At 45.9% G+C, this 26,903-nt stretch overlaps 1 protein-coding gene across 1 annotated transcript in view; it reads right to left on the bottom strand.

Moving 5' to 3' along the window:
* Positions 1–26,903, bottom strand: part of COP1 (COP1 E3 ubiquitin ligase) — a 917,107-nt gene that overhangs the window by 198,614 nt on the left and 691,590 nt on the right. Inside the window, exons 16-18 of the mRNA XM_086956597.1 lie at positions 26,706–26,823; positions 24,881–25,005; positions 44–204 (exon numbers count right to left, since the gene is read on the bottom strand). Coding sequence (XP_086812723.1) covers positions 44–204; positions 24,881–25,005; positions 26,706–26,823 — 404 coding nt within the window. The remainder of the gene's footprint in view (positions 1–43; positions 205–24,880; positions 25,006–26,705; positions 26,824–26,903) is intronic.

Genomic DNA, 26,903 nt, shown 5'->3' with positions numbered 1-26,903 from the left:
AGCACAGCACCTTGAACAGAAGGTTATCCAAGCATGACCTTACCCCATCAGGCATCGCCCGCCAACACACTGCGCTGACAAACTCATTGGTGTCATCCTCCTTCCGATCCTTGTCCAGCACACTTTTAACTGTGTCGAACTTGAACGTGAGCAGCGTTTTTGAGAGTCCCTTATAATACAGATAGAGAGAGTTGTTTTCGCTTCCTGGTTAAAAAGAGGAAAAAGCAAACACATTTCAGGAACCTTACAAAGATAGTAAACACATCAGGCATTTGTCTTGCCTTAGTTTCCTACAACCAATCATACATCATCAAAAATTAAAGAGCTTGTCGGTCTAAGTGCGAATTTTATCATCAGATGAGAGTCGGTGTAAGCAACAACCAAGTCATAGTGGTTTACTGGAAAGGCACTAAGCAAATGCAAAGTTGTGCAATGGGAAGCCATTGACTCTCCTAATTGGCTTTTAAGTTCCACTAACACCTACTTCTACTTATTCACCACTGGCAAAAATATTTAAAAAGTTTCTTTCTTCTGAATCACAATGTCAGATAGGAAGAGACAATTGATAAACTGCATACAGCACAAAGCTAAGAATTTGCAAGTTGCATTACTTTATTTTCTTTATTATATTTTACAGGTGCTGTCTCTTTAAATCCATCACTTTAGCAGTGCCCAAGATGAGCAATGGGCAACTTCAAATATGCTGTTGCGAAGAAACGCTGGAAGATAGAACTGATGTGGACAGCAGGTATCAATATTCATACAATATGTGTCATCTTATCAGGTTTTTGTATAGTGTATTTTGTATAGTGTGCAACTGTCACCAGTGTGGTATGTGATCAAAGAATTATATATATGTACCCGTGACCAAGGTGCGGCTGCACCGAAACGCGTCGGGTGTTGTTTGGCATTCTGTGTGTGAATAAATAACACGCTACCAAGGACCTGGGCTCGAGTCAACTTTGTGACCAAAAAGTTGTTTCTTTGCATTTCACGAGGATCGCCTCCTCACTCGAGCCCGCCGCCGTGTGTGGTCGGGAGACTGGCGAACTGTTTTGGACTCATATATATATATATATATATATATATAATTACTCCTGTAAAACTTCAATGGCACGCAGTACACGATGTAAAAGTAAAGTTTTACTGCCATCTACATTGGAAACCAGTTGGAAATGAAACGGGACAGTTGTGGAGCACTATGGGACATGAAGTCCAAGCAGTGAAAGAAGCAAACAAAACGGAGAACTGAGCAAAGCAAACCTACATTGTTTCACCACTTGGGGGTTACTAAAGAACTCAAAGTAAGAAATGGTACTCTCCTTTGCTTTCAAATTGCATAAACAGCGCAATATTCACAAAAGACTGAACAAATAACTGTCCCTTTAAATCTGGATGTAATGGACTTGGTCCTTTTTCAATGTCTAAAAGTCCCGTTATTTAAACCTAACGAACCCACAGTTGTACAGCATATGGCATTTGAGAAAGGGTTTTTACTCGAAACGCGCCATGCCTACCTTTTAATAAAGATGAACTTTGAAGTACTGCCGGTGTGGTCTGGATTGCGTGAAGGATTGTGCACGTATCTTTGCAGTATATATATATATATATATATATATATATATATATATATATATATATATATATATACACATACACACACACACACAAACATACAAACAAACCGTTTCCACTAAAAATCTAAAAATTCCGTAGAAATCAATATTTACTCTCTTGTGTAACCCAAGCTGCAAGCCATGACGTGTTTTGGATAAAAAGCCTTTCTCAACGAATCGTTAGCCACTCTAGTAATAGTTAGGATTCCAAGATATAGGAATTCCTCCAATTTTTGCTTGCTAATAGCTTTGCCCTCGTTTAATGAATCGCCACAAAACTGTGCAGACCTACTCCTTCTGCAAAGCTTCATGGTGGTTAGTTAAGGGGGTACAAGGATAAAAAAATGGCGGTTCCCAAAACACATTTTCCACCAATGCATTTTCTACAGTCGTTAGTATTGGACATAGTGGCAAAAATTGCTTAACACATTTTCTTGAAATTTGGCAGGAATGTAGGTTATGGAGTGCACCTGTTCCTTTTTGGCACTGTATGTAAGTTGGTTCAGTAGTTTTTAAGTTATAAGGGATAAAAACGTAGTGATATATGGGGCCATGGTATACCCCTGTAATTTTGCTGACAGCATCATCCCATCCCAAACACTCTGCAACAACCTTTCAACTTCTTCGAACAGACGATTGCCAAGATCTACAACACATTCAACACACAGCATACTGGTAAGAACTCCATCTCCCAACCGGACACCTGCTTCATTGCCAAACAGCATTTAAGCAACTGGAAGCCCCTCTTGAATGAGGAAACCACAACCCTGATGAATACCATGCACTCAGAAGCCCCCTAAGATCCATGCCCCCACTTCTTATACAACTTTGGAACAACCATCCTCCCCGTGCACATAGCTAGCATCAACATATCCATAACCACCACCACCTGCCCACCTTTTTTTCTATCAGAAAAGGCGTTATCGAAGGTAAGTAACCTGATCTTCTTAATTAAACTTTTAACTGCAGATTTCTCACCTTTTGAATAGATACCGAGGCAATGCCTCCCAGGAGGTCGGTCTGTGAACGGGCTTAAACCAAATAGTCCTGCAGGACCAAGCATGCAAAATGCCATTTTTGGCAGTCCTGGCAATCTAGACAATAGTGCCTTGTGAACGTATGATGCGACACCCAGTTTGACATATGTCCAGAACAGGCAACCCGCAGTCTAATACAGTGGTATCAGCTTAGATAGAATGAGTCCACAAACCCTCCAGGGCTGATTTTTTGCCAGCACATAGCAGATCCTAATGCAGCGTATGAGCACAGTAGCCCTAGTTAGCGGTTTGTCCACTTTGTGTTCTCTGGTATGATCAATATAAAAGCTGAGTGTCCTTTTCGGATCTAGCTGGTGGAATCCCTCCTCCTTCTTAGAGGGGTGGTGAGATGGTGGAAACACCACCAGAAAAGTGATGATTTGGCCAACATGAAAAGGAGTCACTACGTACGGGAGGCAGGAGGCTTGAGTCTGAAGATCCAGCTTGTCTGAGAAGAAAGACAGCCTTCTGGGTAAGGAGCCTGAGGCAACAACTATGTAAAGGCTTGAAGGGCACACACATAAGGAATGTTCGAACAAGATTTTAGTCCCACTGAGTCATAACAAACTGTGAAGGGGAAAACATATTGTAGCCCATTAAGAAAACTCATCACATCCAGAGATACGAACAATAAGGGCTGTTCCAGAATCGGGAAATGGCTGAAAAAGCCAGCAGTACCCTTAAAACAGTGCCCAAAGCAAGGTCTTGCCGGGTAAGGGACAACATAAACAATAAACTTCGGACAGCTTGGCCTAGAGTGGGTCACTGTTTCGAAGTGCACCAGGACCCAAACATATCCCAACAGCAGGCATAAATAGATGTGGTTGAGGGACGCCTGGCTGTCAAGATGTCAGACAGCCACTGGAAGGTCAAAAGCATTAAACTGCCACTGCTCAATCACACACATGGAGGAATAGGTTGCAGAGGTTCAGGTGCAGGAACAGAAGGTCCTTCCAAAGTGGCAGAGACAGATGCTCATGCCCAGGAGTTCAGGATAGCATACTTTCCATTCCCAATCGGGAGCACTAGGAAGACTTCCCCAAAGTGTCCAGCTTCTTGGATTCCCTATCTGGGGCAGCAGCAAGGAATGTGCCTTGGTATGTTGAGGCTGGACCGCCAAGCTCCTTAGGGTAGGGTGAGGAAGTTAGGGTCCCCTGGAGAAGGCAGTTAGCGATCGTTCTATTTGCAGGAGCCCCTGTGTCGGGTTTGGACCAGGTCCCCAAAAGAATGTCAGTGGGGGCTTTTTTGAATGGGAGTATCTATTTAGATGTGGACCTTCCGGTTGTAACAGCTCCGTTAAGATGTTAGTCGTGACTGCCACAGAAGACAACTGAAGGTCAAGGACCACAGCCGCCCTCTGCACCACCATTACATATGAAGCACCCTCTTAAGTAGCCATAGTGGGGGAGAAAGCATACCAGTATCTGAATAAGTATCCAGTCCGCTTGCTTCATTCAGTACCTCACACCAGTCCAAGTTTAGGTCTTCCTGATAGGGCTTTTATTCTGTAGGGAACAGGGGTTCAGGCGCCAATTTAGGAAGCAAAGTTCCTGCCGGCGTCGAATACAGCATTGAGCAATGCCCTTCTGGCTCCAAGTCGGAGTCGGGGATCAGAATAGGAACAGTGCCGCCAGCGGCGTCGACATCGAGATGGGCATCAGGGAAGGTCGAAATGGCTCGACCGATGCTGCTCCGGATCTAGGAATGGATCCATGGGGCTCACTGGAGCCAGGGCCAGAGCTGCTATCGCGACATCAGATGGGGCCCCTTCTGACCCTGCAGGACCAAAAACTGAACCAGAGGGGTAGGACCGCCCCATAAATGAGGTGCATTGCCTCACAGAAATCTTTTAGTAGGGCGGGAGTCAGTCCGGCTCCAGGAAAGTCGGGGAGGTGCAGAGTTATTCCCGGCACAGGTACTACCATGGAGCCACGACTTGAATGTCAATGCTCCTCTTTCGTCTCAATGGGCCACAGACAAGAGGTTGTCAAAGAACTCTTTGACGACTTCTTCATATGCCTTGACTTATTTGAGTGTTCAGAGGACTTGGAATGGGACGATGGCCTTGGAATCAGTGAGTGCTCCTGGGACCTTGATTTACACAAGCCAGGCCACCACGAGCTTTAGGGACCGCTCCCTCAAAGCCTTCGGATTCATGGACAGCACTCGGAACACAAATTTGGGTCATGGATGAGCTCCAAACACCACATGCAGACAACGTGTGGATCAGTCACCAATACCGGCTGTTGACAGAAGATGCAGGCTTGAATCTGGGTTTCCTAGATGACATCGCTTAACACACCAGGAGGAAAATCCTCAAAATACTCAAACATTGAAAAAAAACAGTCAAACAGTATCTGAGGCATAGCTCTTCTCCAGATCAGCGCTGGCTGGTGCTTAAAGAAAAGACAAAAGCGCTATTAGGGGGCACCTATATAAGTGCCATGGACGTCACTTCCAGCGCAGAGAGAACACACTAATCTGATCGACGTCACCTTCTAGCGCAGTGAGGTACTGCTTACAGAAAATCTGCCGGATACAGTCTGACACCTAGGGTAAATTCAAAGATAAGGAATCTGGGGCTAGAAGTCTCTATCAGATTTCGCTAGCCAAAGGTGCAGCAGGTGCGTGCACCCTTTAAGAAGGTGCAGCCACTCTTTGTGCGGTCCAGGGGACAGCAGGGCAGTTCTTCTTTGGTCCTAGTTCCACCTCAGACGTGATCGTAGGTTCCAGGGGTTAGGGGTGCCATGCTTTTTCTGGAAACGTGCCTAGAGGGGACAATGTGGTCACTAGCCAATGAGCTAACAGGCTTCCTCCCTCTTCGTGATGACTTTCCGGCAATGTGAGACATCCTGAAATTTCCATATTGCGCTATTATGGCACTCTCAAGATGTCTAAACCTTTCCTCGGCTGTGAGAAACTGGGTAGCCCACCCTAAAGGTGTGGCTATGTGTGGGCTACACACGCATCGGAAAACCAGTTTGGGCACTGGTCTTCCCTCTCTGCCTCCATCTCCAGCGAGCCTACTTGAACAAAGGGCAGCACCTCTGGAGTGTTATCGACATTTGCTCACCAAAGGGGGTCTCCCCTTTGAAGTAGGCCTTGTGGGCTAACACCCTGAATGGCTTCCTGCTAGGGGAGGTGACACCTCTCCCTCCAGTGGGCTGCTATTGTTTTGAAACCTGGGAGTTGTTCACGCTACTACCCACGCAGGTCTGTGGGCCAGTGCCTCGGTGATGCTACTTTCTAAAAATTTCTTTACTTTATTAGCGACATTAAATTAGACCTGGGCATTAGTTCAGGTTTAATTCCACGATCAATTTGATATCTTATAGTACACAGTTAGGTAGTCACATTCAGAAGTTAGCCATGCTGAGGTACAAGTCGGTAACCCTATGTTAGCCAATTAAGCTACTAACTTTTCAACTGCAAAATGACAACTTTAAGGGTTTTGCTGGTAAGACACATATAAACATACATGTCCTACTTAATAATATACAGTACCCTGCCATCTGGCTCTTTAGGCCGTCCTTAGGGGAGACCTACATATATTGTTCAGGGAAGTGGTGGCTTTGCCATTTGTTGTAATGGTAAAGTCAAACTGGTAGTACAACAACTACCCTTTCAGTCTGCATTGGTGGCTGGGAGCCATTTTCTACTTTGTCACACACAGGGTGGCACAAGGTGGACAATCTGCCCTACATTCCCTTGGTACCCTGGGAACCATATACTAGGGACTTCTAAGTAAGTGAGTACTTGCCAATTGGGGATAGCCAATTCAACATACACTTTGTAAGGAGTTAGAGAACTGGCAATGAGGTCTGGTTAGAAGGCCTCATGGCACTCAAGTCAAAAACCTAGCAGCTAGTAGTCCAAATGAAGGCAAAATGTGGGGGGGGGGGGGGGGGGGGGGGGGGGATCTACGAAAAGCCGGTTTCCTTAATAAAAAAAAAAACTAGAAATACACTGAAAAACAAAGGTTAAAGTAGTGTTTTTGTTCAGTGTGAAAATGAGTTCAAAACTAGTGCTTGAAAGTAAAAAATAAAATAAAACAATGAAATACACCAGTTATAGATCAGTGAGCTAACTATAACTCAGACCCTCGCCTTGCACTGCTTAAAGAACAATATACTTACCTTTGTCGATTTCTTATCTTACAATTACCCACAGGCGTCAGACTGGATCCGGAAAAAAATTTCTTAGCAGTAACTCAGCGTGTCGGGAGGTGGCATTGGTCGACTCCGCATCCGTCGTCGGGGTAGCCGGGATGACGTTGCGATGCCTACCTTGACGCCGCCCCTGCGCGCTGAAGTCCGTTCTGACACGACTTTCCACGCCAGTAGCACAGAGCCATGCAAGACACTGACCACTGGTGCATCACAATTAGGGCCCTGTAAGGGAGTCCCTATCCCTAGAAGTCAGTTCGCAGAGCAGTGAGGATGGTTGCGGCAGTAAGGAATCTACAAATTACCTATGACGGTAAGCAACTTGTTCATCTGAATGAGAGAGTTAGTTGTAGATTCCTTACCTTAGAATAGATACCCCGCAATACCATCCCTGGTGGAGGGTCTGCCAACTACGTTAACACCAGGAAGTCCTGGGGGACCGAACGGGCAAAATAGTCGTCCCTCTAGACTTGCCTGTCCAGGCAGGAATGTCTGGTGAACATGTGCAAAGAGAATATAGGTCTTTTTCCCGCAGTCTTTTTTCCCGCATGGAATCACAATGCCGTTGTTACAATGACCACGTTGTGATTCCGCATACCATTACTCCGCAAGTCAGAACAACGACTTGCAGAGGGGGGGCACTGGATGTTGGAATAGTATAATTTACTATTCCAACTCCAGTCTGTGTGGACACTAGGGAAGGTGTTGGATTTTAAATCCAACACCTCCCCCCCTCCGCAAGTCTTTGTTCAGACTTGCGGAGTAATTGTATGCGGAATCACAACGAGGTCGTTGTAACAACCGCGTTGTGATTCCATGTGGGAAAAAAAGTTTCATCCTAAACGTTGTTTAGCGTGCTAAGATACCCACGTGGCCACCTGGCAGATGTCTAGAAGTGGTACTCCATGTGCCAATGCAGTGGTTGCTGCTGTAGCCCTAGTGGAATGAGCACGCAGCCCCACTGGAGGTTCCTTTTTCGCTAAAGCGTAGCAGACCTTAATACAAAGGACAACCCATCAAGAGATCGTCTGCTTTTGAACAGCCAACCTTTCTTGGCACCTACATAACCAACGAACAGTTGGTCATCCACCCGGAAATCTTTCCTGTGGTCGAGGTAGAAGGACAGCACACGTTTAGGGTCCAGACGGTGGATTCTCTCCTCCTCCTCGGATAGATGTGGTGGTGGGAAAAAGGTGGGCAAAGTGATAGTTTGTCCTATGTGAAATGGTGTAACTACTTTAGGAAGGAACAAGGTCCTAGTCCTAAGCACCACTTTGTCTGGATGAACAGAGAAGAAAGGTGGCTTGGAAGATAGAGCCTGACGCTCACTCACCCTGCAAGCAGAGGTGATGGCAACAAGGAAGGCAGTTTTCAGAGTGAGGAGCCCGAGAGGATAATTGTGAAGGGGTTCGAAGGGAGCAAACATAAGACAGGTTAGAATAAGATTCAAGCCGAAGGAAAGCAGAACTACCTGCAAGATAGTCTTTAAGACTGCCCAGAGCAGAGCCCTGCTAGGCCAAAGAAAGTATATACAAGAGAACCTCTGAAAGAGGTAGAGACAGGGGCTTCACAGCTTTTGTATACACCAGGCAACAAACTTGTTCCATCTACAGGCGTACACGGTTTTAGTGGAAAGAAGCCTTTCTGCCAAGATGACATTACAAATATTGGGTGGAAGGTCAAAAGCTGTCAACCGTCACCGCTCAATCTCCACCCAAGAAGGTGGAGGCTGGACAGGTTCGGGTGGAAAACCGTCCCCTGTTGCTGCGACAGAAGATCCTCCAGAAGGGGCAGTGTGATTGGAGGATCGATGGCCATGCTCAGGAGCTCGGAGTACCAGACTCTTCATGCCCAGTCTGGACCCACAAGAATAACTTGGGCCCGGTTACGCTTGATCTTCTTTAGCACTCGGGCAGAAGTGGTCAGGCGGAAAAGCATACAGGAGGACACAACTCCACTTGTGACGAAAAGCGTCACTGAGCGAGTGTTGCCTTGGAAATTCCAACGTGCAGAACTGCTGAGACTGCGCCTCCTCTTAGTTGGCGAACAGGTCTAACCAAGGCTCTCCCCACCGCTGAAAGAGACCTTGCACCACCTCCAAGTGAAGACGAGATTTGTGGTCTACCAGACACAAACGGCTGAGTTGTATGCCCTGGCATTCAAAGAACCTGCCAGGTTTTGAACCACCAGGTTCCCTGATGTTCCAGCCATGTCCAAAGCCTCTTGACATAGGGTCCACAACCCCACCGCCCTGTTTATTGCAGTACCACAAGGCGGTGGTGCTGTCTGTGAACATATGCACCACTTTCACTTTGTGAGAGGGAAGGAATGCTTTTAGTGCCAGACGTATCGCCCGGAGCTCCAACAGGCTAGGATGATATGGAGCTCAGACTACGCAGGAGACCAGACGCCTCTGATCTCCACCTCTCCCAGATGGCCGTCTCATCCCAGGAGTGACAAATCTGTCACCACTGTTAGGTCTGGTTGGGGAAAGGAGAGGGATCTGCCTCTAACCCAAGCTTGATTTGTTACCCACCACTGAAGTTATTGCACAGTTCCCTCCGAGACATGGACGTAGTCGGAAAGATTCCCCTGATGCTGCGCTGTTGCAAAGTCATCTTGTGCCCCCCCAACTTTTTGCTGACTGGAACTGGTGGTAACTGACTCTGACTGACCCTGGGCTCTGTTTGGCCAGGGCCAAGCTAAAAGGAACACATTAGAACACAGTTAAGACACCCAACATACACTAGGGTACACTATAGTATGGTGGGGTACCCCTGAAGCTGGCATGACCTACCACCTAAGCCCCTAGTATGTAATAGGGCAGGAGATTGAAACTACCTAGAAGTCTCCAGTATCCTGGAGCATGGCTGTTTAGAGGCCAGCAGATTCTCTGCACCAGCATGTGTGCAGTGCTGAAGCCTGAGGTCAGTTTAAAAGCTGCACTGGTGGGCAGGGTAGCTTTTTAAACCTTAAATTGTGCCCAAACTCGACTTTGGGGGTAGGGGCCCTTAAAAATTAAAAACCTACCCTATTTTTGCATATTAGGGACCCCAAGGGTCACCCCTAGGTATCCCAGGGGCGGGGGGGTCAGTTATCTATAAGGAGCGCCCTTGTAAAATGAGTTTTTAAAAGCCTGAGTAAAGTGAAATTTTACATTTCACTCCCCAAATTGTCTTAAAGAGGTGCTCAAATTCGACTTTGATGCTGGAAGAATTGGGTAAGGGTGATCTGTAATATTTCTGCAGATTCAGAACCCCTGAAGTCTCCCCTAGTTGCACAGGGGGGTGGGGGTCCGGTAGAAATTAGGGAAATACTTATAAAATATGGTTTTATAAGCCCTGGTGCTACAAAAGTGGTGCAAGTCATTTTCCCCATTGCAAACCCCATGGGCCATAGGTTAACATTGTAGGAAGTGATTGATTAATAAATATTGATAGGAGAGGACTAGCCGGACCATTCAAAGACTTCCCAGAATGGTCGTAGTAAATCCAACAATATTACATTGTTGAATTTCTCCTAAAGTGTACATACAATAAGTTATAAGACTTTCTTGTTTGTACGTCCAAATTCAGCCTTTCAGTGGTCTGCCCTGATTGGTCAGTGTTAAGAGGATTAGCCAGGCTGCTGGAAGGGCAGTGATCTCTTCTATAGGAATGCCAGCCCAGGAGGTGGCGTCGTAAACTACGTTCTTCAAAGGCAGAAGGGAGGCCTGGGTTTTAGTCCAGTAAGACAGTCGTGACCCAGAGTCAGTGCTAGGCTTAAGAAAGGTATGTGCAGATGTTAGGGGGTGTGTTTAGCCAGCTCTTACCTCCTTGCTGGAAAATCAGCCATTATGGATTTGGAAGAATGATGCACTCTGGGACAAACTAATGCCACACTGCACAGGATGTGGTCATAACCATGAGGAGTTGCCCTGCTCTCATTGGTCAGCAGTGACCTGGTGCTTGACCCAGAGAATTTTGAATAAGTATCTGAGAGGGGCAGAGCCCTCCAGATCTGCTGCTTGAAACTGAATGAAGCAAGAAGTGTCCTGCTGATGATTTTGCTGTGTGCAAGGAACTCTAAGGCCTGACCTATGAAGACTGCACCATCTGAAACTACAGCCCTGTGGATTACCTTGCTGCCAAAAGACTCAAGAGTGGAAACTCCCTGCAAGCTACAGGTTAACAGAGCTCACCTGAACAGCCCCACAAAGAATTCAAAGCCTGGAGTACCAGTGGATTTGTAAGGGTTTTGTTCAAGTGGATTGCGGAATTGAAGTTTCACACTTCCAAGGACCCTCTTGGAGATGCCAGAACCTTGGATTGTGTGTTGGATACTTTGGGACCTGCAAGCAGAACACCAGGAAGGTGTTCTAACTAGACCCCGCTTGCTGAAGAAGGCGGCTCACTACAGTAGTGAGAATTCTTCAGAACAATTTATAAAGGTGTGTCCCTGACAGAGAAAACAAAAATGACTTAAAGGGGCACTGTTGGTTTCTAAGCACTAGAAAGTGACTAATCTTTAAAAATTCATATCGCTGGTTCCCTACAGTGGATTATTTTTGTTTTGGTGTCATTTAAAAGATAAAAATATTAACTATTTTTATAAATTGGTGTTGGATTTTTATTTTGTTGTGTCTTAATTATTTACTGAAATGGTGTTTTTAAATGCTTTACATACCGGTCTTTGAAGTTAAGCCGGTCTGCTCGCAGCCACGTTACAAAGGGTTGAGCAAAGGAATACTTTTCTAAGACCTATGCTGAGTCCTATCATGTGTTAGTGGCCTTATTGCCAGTGGCAGATCTACATTTGCCCCTACCAATAACCCACTTTCCAACATGCGCCCACTGGAACTTCAGGGCCCACTGTAGAGCCCGCATATGCCATCTGGCATGATCCACCAGCAGGGTGCAGGAGGCCATGAGACCCAGCAGCCTCAGGGTCATTCTCACCAACATCCGGGATAGAGGCTGAAACAGTGGTGTCATAGCCCGAATATCCTGGACTCGTTGCTCGGGAGGATACACCCGAAACTGCACTGTGTCCAGAACAGCTCTAATGAAAGGGAGCATCTGAGAGGGAGTCAGGTGTGACTTCGGCACATTGATAGTGAACCCCAGCGAGTACAGGAGGTCTGCTGTTGTCTTGAGGTGGGAGATAACATTCTGGGCCGAGGACGCCTTCAACAGCCAGTCGTCGAGATCGGGGAAGACTGGAACCCCTGATCTGCGTGGATGAGCTGCGACCACCGCCATCACTTTCGTCAACATCCGAGGGGCAATGGTAAGGCCAAATGGGGGCACGGTGAACTGAAAATGCTTGTTACCTACCGCAAACCGTAAATAGCATCTGTGGACTGGCTGGACGGGAATATAGGAATAGGCGTCCTGCAAGTCCAGCGGCAGCATCCTGTCTCCAGGGTCGTGGGCATACAGGACCTGAGCCAACGTGAGCATTTTGAAATTCTCCTTCCGGAGGAAGCGGTTGAGGGCCTTCAGGTCCAGGATAGAACGCAGGCCTTTGTCCTTCTTGGGCACCAGAAAGTAACGGGATTAGCAACCATGACCTGCTACTGGCGCAGGGACCCTCTTGATAGCTCCCCTGACCAAGAGAGTGGAGACTTCCTGGCTGATTAGCGTCAAATGATCCTCCGACATGCGATCGAAAGACGGTGGCAAGGAGGGACGAGTAGTGTCAAAGGGGAGAGAGTAGCCCCTTCGGACTATTTGCAAAACCCATCTGTCTGATGTGCTGGATTGCCAGTGAGGGAGGTGATTGCAAACCCTGCTGCCCACTGGCCGTTGATGGTCCTGAAGCGTCGGACTAGGAGCGTTTGGAGGCTGTGGCGGGGGGAAAGGGTGAACTGGTCCCGCAAGGTCGCTGGGTCCCATGTCCGCGGCCACACAGAAACTAGGCAGCTTGTGTAAACCGGTGACAAGGCTGGGCCGGACGAGGCTGGGCACTCCTTCCGTAGCCACGGAAGGGGCGAAAAGCAGACTGAGTACTCGGGAAGACGCAGCAAGGCCAAAGATCTGGCCGTAGCGCCTGGGAACCTTTACAGCACTCCAGCGCCGACTGTGCTTTGTCACCAAAAAGACAACGCCCATCAAGGGCATGTCCAGCAAAGTTGACAGGACATCCCCCGAAAAGCCAGATGTCCTCTACCAGGCGCAGCGTCTAAGGGCTACCGACATGGCAATCATTCCTCCCAGAGAGTAGGTGGTATCCAGCACACATCTTATTGTGAATTTGGCTGCATTTCTCCCATCCGCCACTGCTTGGGAGAGTATGTTCCGGGCCTCCTCCGGGTACTGAGGAGCATCTGCACAACCCTATCCCAGATAATGAGGGAGTATCCGCCCAAGAGGCACGCTGTATTCACGGACTGCAGTACCAAGCTGGAGGAAGAGAACATGAGCTTGCCAAGGTGATCCAGCTTCTTGGATTTCCTATCTGGAGCAGCAGAAGGGAATGCACCCTCCGAAGAAGAAGATTGGACCACCATGCTCTTGGGGAAAGGGTGTTGGGTGAGGAAAACTGGGTCCCCGGGGATGGGCGATGGTGGTGGGCAGTAGCTCTTGCCACAAGAGCCCCTATGCTGGGCTTGGATCAGGTGCCCACAAGGACGTCAGTGAGGGCTTTGTTGAAGGGCAGAAGGGGTTCAGATGAGGAGACGCATGCTGAGGCACCTCTGTCAGGAGGTTAGTCCTGACTACCACTAAAGGGAGCTCAAGGCCCAAGACCTCGGCCGCCCTTCGCACCACCACATCGTATGACGCTCCTTCCTCCGTAGCCATGGTAGGGGTAGAAAGTAGGCCAAGGTCTAGAGAAGTGTCCAGACCACTGGCGTCACCCAAGTCCTCTCTCCAGTCTGGCTCTTCCAGCGGGTCTGTCCAGCGACCCCTCCCAGTCCTCATCACCACCTTCTGGGTGGTAGGGAACACCACGGATGAACAGGGGAACAAAAGTACCCCTCCGGTGTCGGGTCTGACGTCGGTCTGGCTCCGGGTCCATCTTGGGGGGATGATGGGGACAGTGCCGGCCATGGGCATCTGGATCAGCGCCGGGGAAGGTCGAGTGAGATTGACCGGCGTCGATCTGGACCCAGCCCTGGGTATGTGGGGCCTGCTGGGGCTGGAGCAGCCGGCATCGAAGACCCAGGAACCCCAACCGGCTCCGCTGGGCCTGAAGGCATGTCAGCGGAGTCAGGCTGTCCAAAAACGAGGTGTAGTGCCTCGTAAAATTTTTGGAGTTGGGCTGGGAACGCTCCGGAGGAGATGTGGAGTCATCCTTTAAGTAGGCATCGGAGATGGAGCCTTGGAGCGACGATTATCTGAATCCTGCATCGTGCCAGCTGACCGATGGGGAGAAGGCGAAGAATGCCAGTGCTTCTTCGCCTTCTTCTTCTTGGACTTACCTGGAGAACCTGATGTCTTGGGAGTGCAAGAGGTGTGGGTGCTCCTCGAGCGGCCTCAAGCCCTTTCTCTTTAACGAGACAGGGGAACAACGCGGAGCCGACCGCCAGACCTCCAATAGCTTTCGGGACCGCCCCCACAAAGACTTTAGATTCATGGCCCGGCAGTCAGAACCCGACTTCGTGTAATGGTCGTGCTCCAGACACCAAAGACACACAAGGTGCCGATCCGTCACAGACATCAGCTTGTGACAGGAGTCGCAAGGCTTGAACCTGGTCTGGCATTGGGACATCCCTCGCGCACCAGGAGAAAGTCGACAAAACATTGAAAAAGGTAGTAAAAAAATGACTAGTGGTTGCTCTCTCTGGATTTGCGCTAGGCTGGCGCAGAAAAAGAAGGAACCGACATAACGTGCGCTGTCCTACCGTTACCGCACAAAAGATTTTGGGGTGGATGACCAATTCTTTGTTGGCTTTGTAGGCGCCAAGAAAGGTCAGGCTGTTCAAAAGCATATCATCTCTCGATGGGTTGTCCTTTGCATTAAAGTCTGCTACGATTTAGCGAAAAAGGATCCTCCAGTGGGGCTGCATGCTCATTCCACTAGGGCTACGGCAGCAACCACTGCATTGGCACATGAAGTTCCAATTCTTGACATCTGGCAGGGGGCCACGTGGGCATCTTTGCACCCGTTCACCAGACATTAATGCCTGGACAGCCAAGTCCAGAGGGATAGCTATTTTGGCCGTCCGGTCCTCCAGGACTTTCTGGTGTGAACTTAGTTTGCAGATCCTCCACCGGGGATGGTATTGCTCGGGTATCTATTCTAAGGTAAGGAATCTACAACTAACTGTCTCTTTCAGATGAACAGTTGCTTACCTTTAGTAACAATGTATCTGTAAGAGACATAGGTTAGTTGTATATTCCTGACCAACCCACCAATCCTTCCCGCTCTGCTTTCAGGGCCCCAGTTGTGGTGCACCAGTGGTCAATGTCTTGCATGGCTCTGCGCTACTGGCTTGGAAAGTCGTGTCAGAACTGACGTCAGCGTGCAGAGCGGTGTCTCAGTAGGCACCACCACGTCATCCCAGCGACCACGACAGCAGAGTCGACCGATGCCACCTCCCGACACGCAAGGGAACTGCTAAGAATAATTCTCAGGATCCAGACTGATGTCTGGGGGTAATTCTAAGGTAAGGTATCTACAGCTAACTGTCTCTTTCAGTTACTTCACATATATCACTCATGACAAGTTAAATTACATAATTGATAACATCACTGATGACATCGACAAGCTACTTCTTCTCAAATTACTTTATAAACTGCTTGATAATTTAAAAAAAGAAAGTAAGTGCTAAAGGGCCCACAAACACAAAGAGCAGACATCGGATGTATGTACATGAGTATATCTATGAAATATAAATAGTGTAGTCTTGGAAAGAAGTCTGATTCAGTACGGTAAAATGTATATAGTGTAGAGTTTAGCAAATAGCAAACTTGTTAATGTAAACTGTACTAACAGTTAATTACAGCAGCAGGAGAGGCAAATGTATAGATAAATGTAGGCCTGTACTGATATTCAAATTAAAAAGGCCAGCAATGTAATCAGGTGTTATGTTTTAGATGCAGTTTGGGAATTAAACTCTAAACGTGCAGCCCCTTTGTGCCTTCAACGCTAAACGAGCACCGATTTTTCTGATTTTGAATAAAGATACAGCACGCAGAGGTAGTAGAGATAAAAAAAAGGGGGAAGGGTTGTGTAGATGCCTCGGAGCACGAAGGTATGGGCTAAAAGAAAGGGAGGGTGAGTACAGAGAGAGGGGATAAAACATACAAGGGGAGCCTGAACTTTCCCGTGGTCTGTTAAATAAAGAGTTTAAAAAAACACAGAATGCATAATCCATTACCAACATTCAGTATACTGCAAAAATAATTCAACCCTGCTTTCCCGCATTTCTGTGCTAACAGTGCCCTACAGTGACAATGTATTGTTACAAAATTGTAACCAAATGAAAAAAAACATATACATAGGACGGAACTACCGAAGAGCTCGTACTTAGCTGCCAGCAGTTTTCCTAAAAGTATTTTCCTGCAGGCGAGACATGTGCTGCAGGGCTTTCAAACGGCTGATGGCTTCTTTCTAAACGCACAAGCCCCGTGAGTGATCAGAAGGGAGGGGAGGGGGAGGGGAGGGGGATGGAGAGGAGAGGAGAGAGAAGGGGGGGTGGAGGAGCGGGTTGAAAACACAGGCGAGGGAAAGCAGCTGATCAACAGAGCTCATAAAACAAGTACGGAAAATGCAAGCGGGGGGGGGTGGGAGGGAGAAAGCAACACAGGAAGAAGTACATGAAGGAGGCAGCAACGAGAGAAGCCTGCAAGAATAATTCAACCCTGCTTTCCCGCATTTCTGTGCTAACAGTGCCCTACAGTGACAATGTATTGTTACAAAATTGTCACCAAATGAAAAAAAAACCTATACAAATGACGGAACTACCGAAGAGCTCATACTTAGCTGCCCGCAGTTTTCTTAAAAGTATTTTCCTGCAGGCGAGAATGTGCTGCAGGGCTTTCAAACGGCTGATGGCTTCTTTCTAAACGCACAAGCCCCGTGAGTGATCAAAAGGGAGGGGAGGGGGAGGGGGATGGAGAGGAGAGAGAAGGGGGGGGTGGAGGAGCGGGTTGAAAACACAGGCGAGGGAAAGCAGCTGATCAACAGAGCTCATAAAACAAGTACGGGAAATGCAAGCGGGGGGGGTGGGAGGGAGACAGCAACACAGGAAGAAGTACACGAAGGAGGCAGCAACTAGAGAAGCCTGCAAAAATAATTCAACCCTGCTTTCCCGCATTTCTGTGCTAACAGTGCCCTACAGTGACAATGTATTGTTACAAAATTGTAACCAAATGAAAAAAAAACATATACATATGACGGAACTACCGAAGAGCTCGTACTTAGCTGCCCGCAGTTTTCCTAAAAGTATTTTCCAGCAGGCGAGACATGTGCTGAAGGGCTTTCAAACGGCTGATGGCTTCTTTCTAAACGCACAAGCCCCGTGAGTGAACAGAAGGAAGGGGAGAGGGAGGGGGATGGAGAGGAGAGGGGAGGGGGATGGAGAGGAGAGAGAAGGGGGGGTGGAGAAGCGGGTTGAAAACACAGGCGAGGGAAAGCAGCTGATCAACAGAGCTCATAAAACAAGTACGGGAAAGGCAAGCGGGGGGTGGGAGGGAGACAGCAACACAGGAAAAAGTACACGAAGGAGGCAACAACGAGAGAAGCACACAAGGGAGACATGGGGGAAGCTGGTAATTAGGGGAGGAGAAGCCGCACAGCACACGCTGGGCGAAGCCCTTTGATGTGCTGTGCGGCCGTGAATGCGCGTGCTTGTTTGGTCATGTGATTCACGTGAACTTAATGAAAACCGCAGCGCAAGAAACCCTTGGTTTGACGAGGATTTCGAGCACTTGAATTCTCGCTCCGCTCAATGCGCTTGCGCGCATTGATAGGTCGCGAGACCTAAAAACTAACATCAACGCTTCTGGGCCGCATCTATGCATGGCTCCAGTGTCATTTCTAGGGTGGAGTAAAGTTGGTGCAGAGCCATACAACGCCACCTATTACTGTGCAGGGGCTATGCTGAAAAATCTTCTGGATCCAGAAAGGCACCTGAGGATATTCTAAAGGCGAAGAATCTGCAGTTAGAAATATCCATCAGAATAACCACATTGAGCAGCATCTCCTCTTGCTCTATCGAAATATTGAAATATTTACAAAACACTACTCTGAATTATAGTCCTCTCAAAATACATCCCCCACCCAACAAATGACTGATGACATCACTTTAACAGATTGACAACCCCTTATTAATTGAGAAAATCTCTACAGCCATTTATGTGCTAGCCAGCGGAGGAACTACAAAGTACAACAGACTTCCCTTGGAGTTCTATAGGGAATATTCAGACTTCCCTTGCAGTTCTATAGGAAATATTCAGATCTCTTGGATCCACACCTTTTAGATTTATGTAACAAAGCCCATTAGAGTGACAGCCTGCATCCCACAGTGAGGAAGGCAAGTGTAACTGGACTACTGAAACCTGGAATAGACACTCAGTTGTGCCTCATGCTGACCATAAATACTGAATGTAGATTATACAAATCTTGCTAAAATACTAATTAATAGAATAATGCCAGTTACACCTTAACTGATGCTACACAACCATTTTGGTTTTATTCCTCTAAAACCAACAATGCCTAATCTCTGAACATTGATGTCTATTTTTCGAGTGAATCCATATCTCCCTGCAACTGAAATATGAGATCTAGAAAAGGTTTTAGCTTTTTTGGAATGGCCAATGAAAGTACTTTGTTGCTATGGATGTGACAATAATGTAGTTAGAATGATCTAACAATATGTTGTCTGTACTGTAAACTAAGAGTGAATGACAGTGTACTGCGTCCCCTGTAAATACAGTATTGTATCAAGCAGGGATATTCTCTCTCTTACTTATAATCTTTGCCCTAACTATAGAACCCCCCAGCATTCATTCTGAGGACATTTCACTCATGTCAAAGGGCCCCTGTTATTAAAATGTCTTTAAGTAGATGTTGCTGTATTTATATGTTCAACACCAATATGTACTGACAAGATTACGGATGGGGATTGCCCATTTGCTTGTTGCGTATCCTGTAATGAAGACCTATACTACTGCCCCCTGTCCGTGTGATGGGACTACAAAGCAAAGTACGGAGCATTTTTTATTGTTATGCCCTCTTTATCTCTACCTTCGAAAAATATATCTGAAACCGCTTTTTAAAAAATACAATGTATCCACTATTGTATCGGCTATGGGGCTTTTATTTGGACTTGATTCACAGGACATCTGTTTTTTTACTGCTGTATTCATTTTAAAATCGATATGCTTGAGGAATAGCATGCTTTTTTGATATGTGTTTAATTTAAATTTTGCTGTTCCCTCATGTTTTTACTTATGTATGTACTTTTATGATTATTAATCAATGATCGAATAACGTTTTTGAATTGATGTTCAACACCCAGACAAAATGGTAGAACTTACAGTCAGGGAAATCAATAGTAAGGCTAGGAAGTTGATCAGGCCTACAAATTAATAGGGGTGAAATCTCAAATATTCCAGCTGATGACTGTAACCGGTGAGATGGATTGTGAATACCAATTGCAACGGTGACTAGATTCGGTGAACCAATTTTAGTGTACATATAAGCAGATTTAACCTTATTGAATTTAAGCTGAGCCACAGAAAGACTGAGACACCTGTAGCAATGGCTGCCTTAACCGGTTTCCTGTATCTGTTCAACAGTCTGCCTGTGGAGCGGACACAGAACTTCTTCCGTACACTTCGAAGCTGCCTGCCTAGACTGGTGCGGAGCGAAGATCAGGCGTAAATTAAATGGGATGTTTTGACAATCCCTATGGAGTGCAGTGCATGTATGTAATCAAGATTCATTCACCTTAACAGCATGCCGGAGAAAGAAAGAAAGTGGCACAGCAGCTTGCTTTCTTCACACAACCTTGTTTATTTCAAATTCCTTTAGTGCAGTACATGGCTGACGCTTTTAACAGAGCCATCGACTGGAGATATGTATACATCAGTGGCGGATGGTGACATTTGAAAGTGGTGGGGCGTAAACTTTCTGTCAGAGTGCACCATGGCGAGCGAGCGTAGCGAGCGAGCCTGAACATCTAAAATTTTGAAAAAAAAGTTAGTAAACTGTGCATTTTCAAGCTCAAACTCCAAAGGTTTTGCGTGGCTGGGAACAAAGTACAAGTGGTGAAAGTGATGTTATCCCTTCTCACCTCCAGCGCCCAATGGCAGCTGTGGGATTCCAATTTCCTTTTATCACTTGAGTCTGGTATCATCCTTAGGCCTTAAGCAGAGGGCGAGCCTCACAAGGTGGTGTAAGTCCAGATATATTGCTTGGAGGAGGTAGATGCTCCGCCTGAAACCTGGCAGCATGCACAAGGAATGAAATGAGTACGACAGACAGCACGCCGGATACAACAGCTGGAGTGGAATTGTAATATAGAACTCGCAGACCTTGGTGGCGTTGGTGCACTATGCTGTGAAGTATGTAAGCCCTTGAGTGCTATAGTCACTATAGCACTCAAGGGCATACATACTTCACAGCACAAGCATTCAAGGCTTCAAGCATGCACTCTACACAGCACTATATATACTAACACCATATAGGCTTAGGATGTGTTAAGCATACAGCAGCCGAGGGAGTGTGTGATTCAGCAGGTAATCCGGTATCCCCTCTTGAGGAGTCTACCTAATCGCTTATGACCGAAATGACAGAACTTAAGGACCAATGCAACGTTGTGCCCTGGTATTTGGCATCACTTGACTTGAGAGAGCAAAGTATTTTGATGTGAAAAAATACCATAGTGGCAGGGCTGAGTAAGAGAAAAATGCATTAAAAGACTATTCTTGATTCTCTTACCCAGAGGATCTCGCTACCTGTTATAGCGATTTCCACCTAATGCCTTAATCCCTGCGTCACTGGGTCTGAGCCACCTGAATCAGCAAAGCACATGAACGGGATCTGGGGCTTTAAGGTTAACCTGTTTGGCCAGAGAGTGGATTTTCATAACACAGGTACATATATTCATTCATAAACCTTGAGCAAATAGCAAAAAGAAAAACAATTAGCAGCAAGTATTTCATCGGAAGGAGAGGGTTTATATATGCTAAGCAACATGAACAGTGTGCCTCAAATAGAAGTTAACATAGAAGGAAACGAGTCTGCGGGAGAGTCACAGACATAAATTAGAGGTTTACTGTACAGTTCAGGAGGGTACACCATGTGGGAAATATTTTGTTGAGCTCATACGATGCCAAATAACTGTTCGGAAGATACACAGGGCGCACAAATTCTTCCATAATGGGTATTACCAATTAGAAACATTCTACTGCAGTCATGCTGGGAAATAATGTGCCCCGTGTGTCTAAATTACACACCTTCTGGTACTCGGAGCCCGACCTTTCCTGCCCACTGAAGCAACAGCAACTGCTTTAGAAATTAACCACGCTCAAGAATCAATTTAGAAAGAAGCCCCGGAAACAAACTTTTTCCAACACTGGGTACAGGGACAATCAATTAATGAATACACAAACAAAAGTATTCCAAAAGTAGGCCAAGCACGATACAACACGATGTTATGTGTACACTCACCACAGACCATAGCCCTCTTGTAAATTCACGCCTGAGTCCATTTGTAAATGCTAGCACTAGCCAAACTCAATCTAGAGGAGGCAGGGAAGAAGTTAAAAACGAAAATATGGGTTTTTTATTCTCCTCCCCGAAATTCAGCTCTGAATGGCAGAAAAGGTTGCACATTTCAAAGACTCTCTGTGAGGCGAACTTTGAATGCTGTGGTTACTCTAAACGAGGGCCTGTATAAAATACAAATACCCTTTCTCGGCAACACAGGATGGCGGAGCCCTCCTTTCTGCGAGTTGATTGGAGTCCACCATTTTTTTTAATTTCAGTGTGTGCACGTTATAAGAGCTATATTGCTATATTGTAAACCCTGCGCACGCTGCATGCTAGGTGATGGGTGCACGGTCTGAAAGTCTGCAATCACTGACAATGCTGCAATTCACACATGGGCCAGAACGGTGTCCCTGAGTGCTATTAGCAGGCGGCGGATGAGTTGACAGGGAGCGGTGCTCGCCCGGACGGGACAAGGGTCGCAGCAATACATTATAATATCGTGGCTGCTTACTTATGACCCTTTTTTCATGAACCATTTTTTATATGGACGGATCTGTCGCGGGAAAGAATATCGACCGTCGCCGGACCCAGATTCAATTTCAAAGGCTAGAAGAGCCGCTGTGCTGCCACTGCCTGCCAGCTATGAAGAACCATCATGCGCCGGCGCCGCCATGTTCGAAACATAAACAACTGTGAATGTCATGTGTAACTAAACTGAAATATAAAAACTTACGTTTTTCTCATACTGTTGAGGAAGAAGTGTGCAGTTTAGTCACGGTCACGAGGCACAGTCAGACTGCAGCAGCGGCCGCCATGCTCGTGGAAGGGAGCAGTAGCTACTAGCCAATCCTGACGCAGTGACGCTGCTCTCTTCAGAGAAGAGCTGCTCAGAGAGCGTCAGGATTGGACAGAGCATGAAAAAAACGTTGCTCCTTTTTGAACCATTGGGGTCTGTGGGGAGTTGCAAACCCCGTACTCAGCAGTGCTTGCTTTTCGAATGCCATAGGGCTTCGTAGCTGAGGAAAGGAGGCCAGTCAAACACCACATGCGCAGTGGTGCAACAGTGAGTCACAGACAGTCAAGTCAATACAGGCTGTCAGTGTCACGTGATTTAATGACGTGGCGAGGCAGCGCGAGTTTTGCATTACAATCAGTGGTTCAGCGCGAGTTTTAAATTACAATTATAAACTACAATTTAATAATATATAAACTTGATTAGTGGGGCAAAATTATTAGTGGGGCAACGCCCCACCGCCCACATGGTAAAACCGCCACTGGTATACATATATAACACTTAGCATGATTCGGCATCACTCCCCACCACACTTCAAGCATATACAGATAGAGAGTAGACTGGCTGAGCCAACTTCTCTGCAAACAGCCATATGTGAGCAACCAGCACTGTTAGACAATCAGTTGACATGGTTAACTCTGCATGTCAAAGTGGTGGTGGGCGGGTCTAACGACATTTGCTGGTCTAAAGTACCCATAGTTGTCATTAATACCTCCCACTGATAACCATGTCCTCTAGCCTTTGTGGAAAAAGTGTGCCATACAGATATTGCATGCGCTACTGGGAGATATTTTGCTAGGTAACAATTTGATATCACTGCAAGAATATCAAACATAAGGCTGAGAGAATCCTTGGCAATAGTCATTTTTTAGACTCCCTGTTTTCTGTTTTTACTGATGTTTACAGATAAATACAGACATGTCTGCATTTATTTTTAAAAACGGATTAATACAGGAAATTGTGCTTCTTTTAAGTGACTCTCCGAACTGTCTTTCATGAGTTGTAGCCCAACACCTGAGCAGATAGTATAGGAAATTAAAAAACAGGATGACATTTCTTTAAATAATTGCATGTCAACATAAATTTGTGGTATAATGCTAATATATAGTGGATGTATTGTTACGTGATATTTGGCAGCTTAAATAGCTAGATCATGAAATACATCAAAGGAGTACGTCTCTATCAGTTACATAAATATGGAAATGTACAGTTTTACAACTTCATTCATAAACAAAACATAAAATAAATATGGATAAATACAAACTAAATGGCCCAAAAATAAATATGGATAAATACAGAAGTGCTAAAATAAAAGATAGTATGAAACCGGGAGCCCTGGTTATATTACGGACTGCTGCATCCAGCCAGAGAAATGCCTGCGTTTTCAACATGCCCCTTCGGATTTAGAAAGCCTAACTAAAATAATGAACAAATGGAAATGAAGGCCATTTTCTTTATTTACGTTGAAACCAACACATTTGAAAAGTAGAACCCCTTTCTGCCAAATGGAATCTGGAAATTGATCTCAGCCAGGATCTCATGGAGAGCTGCTGGGAATACTGATGCATATAAGTGCATAATGGTCCTTTCAACTACCCACAGCAGCTTTTACGTTTTCATTTCCTCCCCGGTCTACATATTTCTCCTAAACACACATCCAGGCACACAAACGAGGGACCCATCAAATGTAAAAAAGAAAAAAAAACCCTACTGAAAAACTCCAACTTCATGCATCAGGGGAGATGATGTGGCGTAACGGCCTGAGCTGCAGACTTCAGAGCCAGTAAGAACTAGGTTCTAGTTTCTGCCTCAACATCCTGGGATTCTGAGTAAGTCCCTTAATCTCCCTGTGCCTACAATTCAGTGCCTTGAGACCCTCGCAGGTGATTTGGTGCGCTTTACAAATCCTGGATTTATTTATTTATGGATCTGGCATGGCAGTGCCCACTGATACAAATTTATTGGTGGGAAGTTTTTTCATCACTGCATGGTATGACCTATATCCACATAGACAGTACATCTCTTGTTGAACTACTGGGATACACTGCAGAGATACCAGTAACTGACAGGAAATTTGTGCCCATGTCGTTGCTGCCCAGCATTCCACACTTACAGAAAGGCTGGATTGTGGATTTAATACATTGTAACGAAATGGTAGAAAACTACACAACCGTAACTCACTGCTGCAGGATTTCTGTGTACCTATTAGAACAATGTAATAGGCCACAAGCTGGGACATAAGTCAATCACTGATGTGTGCATTTTCATAGGAACTATTCCAAGACATAGTTGAGGGATAACTGAAAGTGGTCCAGAGGAGATTGCATCGAGACAGCTAAAAAAATAAAGTGAAGAAAGCCAACGTGTGGGATCGTGCAGTACAGGGCACGTGTGCGCGGAAAGCTGCCTGCCGTGCTCACACCTTAGACGCATCAGCAAGAAAGGGAGAAGTTGAGCACACATTTCTAAATTTAAAATTTTTCTCTGAAAGGAGTCTAATAGGTGATGCCAGCCTAACTAAAAACTGCGGCACCATTTTCGAGCGATGGAGCACATTTAGCACTCCGCATACTTCATTTTTCTGTTCCACAATGACGTATTTACAGACATAGCTTGGCTTACCGCAGGCAATGTAGTCCCCGTTGGAGGCCAGGCCCACAAAGTTCTTCTCGTTGATATGACCCTTGAAAGAGCGGAGGCAATGAGGCTTCCCCACGTTCCACAACTTCAACTGACTGTCTGTCGACCTAGGAATGTAACAGAGAAAGGACCCTTGAGAGACCATTGCAGAGAAGCAAGAAAAGATCAGGCCTATGAAAACTCTATGCAGAAGAAACCCAGAGAAAAAACGTGGGATGAGGAACAGCGGAGAAAACTTAAAGAAAAACACAGAAAAAGGTTCAAATGAAAACAGAATCATCAAATAATATGCAGGATAACTCTGGAAAATTTAAGTGAAAAATATCAGCAGATAATGGAAAAGTGCAATTTAAAAGAATGGGTGAGGATGAAAGAAAGACGTCTTATAAATTAAAACCGAGCAAGTAATCTATTGAAAACACCTGCATGCTAGGACGATAAAGGGAAGGGAAGTGCGTGCGTATGAACCATACAAAACAGCAACATAAGTAGAAGAAGGAAGGGAGAGAAAAAGATTTGCATGCGTCACAGATGGCGGGAAAGTAAAGCTCCTGACTGTGCAGGGCCCATTAACCAACAATTGGTAAATTGCTAAAACAAAACAGGCGGGGTAGGTTAAGTATTTTGGGGGGCAATCTACACGTATCAGCAGTTTCCAATTTCTCAACAGGATACACAATGAAGCATTCGCGCAAACTGTAACCTCCCAGCAGCGGTTGCAAAAAACGCGCAACGCTTTGCGACACCGGGTGTTCGTGCTCAGCCTGCTCCCCTGGTCAGCTCCACACGACATTAAGTGGCAGACAGTAGAATGGGGAAAAACCACATCTGCAGCAGCACTCATATGTGAGAGGCCCCAGGGGCGCAAATAAACAAACATAGTGGCAACTAATTCGGAGCATTTCAAAAAGATCTCAAAATACCTACTACCAAAGTCCCACAAACAACTATCTCCACACAGATGTTTCATCGTGAATCTACGTTTACAAAAAGCATTTGCACCCAAATATGACTGAACTGGAGTTACCCAATCAGCATTTGCATAATGCACTTTCACAATCTGAGGCACTTTTTTTTAGACTGGGAGAACCTTCCGGAAGATTCTAGGATTCTAAGCAACCGGAACAGGGCTGGTGCTACTGTGTTTCGATCAGTGAAGTGTGTGTTTTCCAATGCATTATTTTTCTGTAATGAAACACTTTATTGACATATTGGCATTTAGTATTAATGCAAAAAAAGTACAAGGACACAGCTCATCATCCCATGATAACAGCCAACACATTATTTAATAATAAATTGTGTTGATCAGTGTAGAACGTAAAATATGCCTGATCCTGTCAGTGAGCTATGTATATATTATGTGTATGAATGTCTGTCACACAACACTGCCATTCATGATGTTCCACTGGATGAATGGCTGTGCCTGAGCAGACAGCTCTACACACTGGTATTCTACAGCCCACTGTACAGGTTTGAAGCAACGCTCATGTGAATGGAGTATGTTTTAAGTTAGTTCATTATGTGGCTCTGCCACCTATATGCTTTTGTGAAGTTATAAAAGTAAAACGTTACAAGTAAATGAGAATATTAACCCACTCCTATAGTTGATTTGAAGTCACTTTGGACTTGTGACTGGCTGGATTTAGGAACTGAAACAGGCTGAAATGTTTGCAGTGAGATGCTTATTAATTACAAACGTGTTGGCACTAATGGTTTTCAGTCTTCATTTTCACTTGACAATCTTATCCTGGCTGAACCCAATGCATGTTTACGACGCCCAAACATACAATCAACACAAACTACTCACGCAGAAACTATTTCTTCGCCGTTGACAAATTTTGCATAGGAGACTGCCTTGCGATGGCCTTTGAACACCATGATTGGTTGCTTCGTGTTGCGCAGGTCGTAGTAGTGGACACAGTGGTCTAGGGTTGAAAAAAGAAAGACAAGAATATGAGATGGGGCTGACACAGTCCCCTGGGATCATCTCCCATTTGTGATTTTT

This window comes from Lissotriton vulgaris, chromosome 1_1 (genome assembly GCF_964263255.1).
Source record: "Lissotriton vulgaris chromosome 1_1, aLisVul1.2, whole genome shotgun sequence".
Classification (NCBI taxonomy): Eukaryota; Metazoa; Chordata; class Amphibia; order Caudata; family Salamandridae; genus Lissotriton; species Lissotriton vulgaris.
Note: the sequence above shows the minus strand (reverse complement) of the source record. Positions and strands in the feature narration are given on the sequence as shown.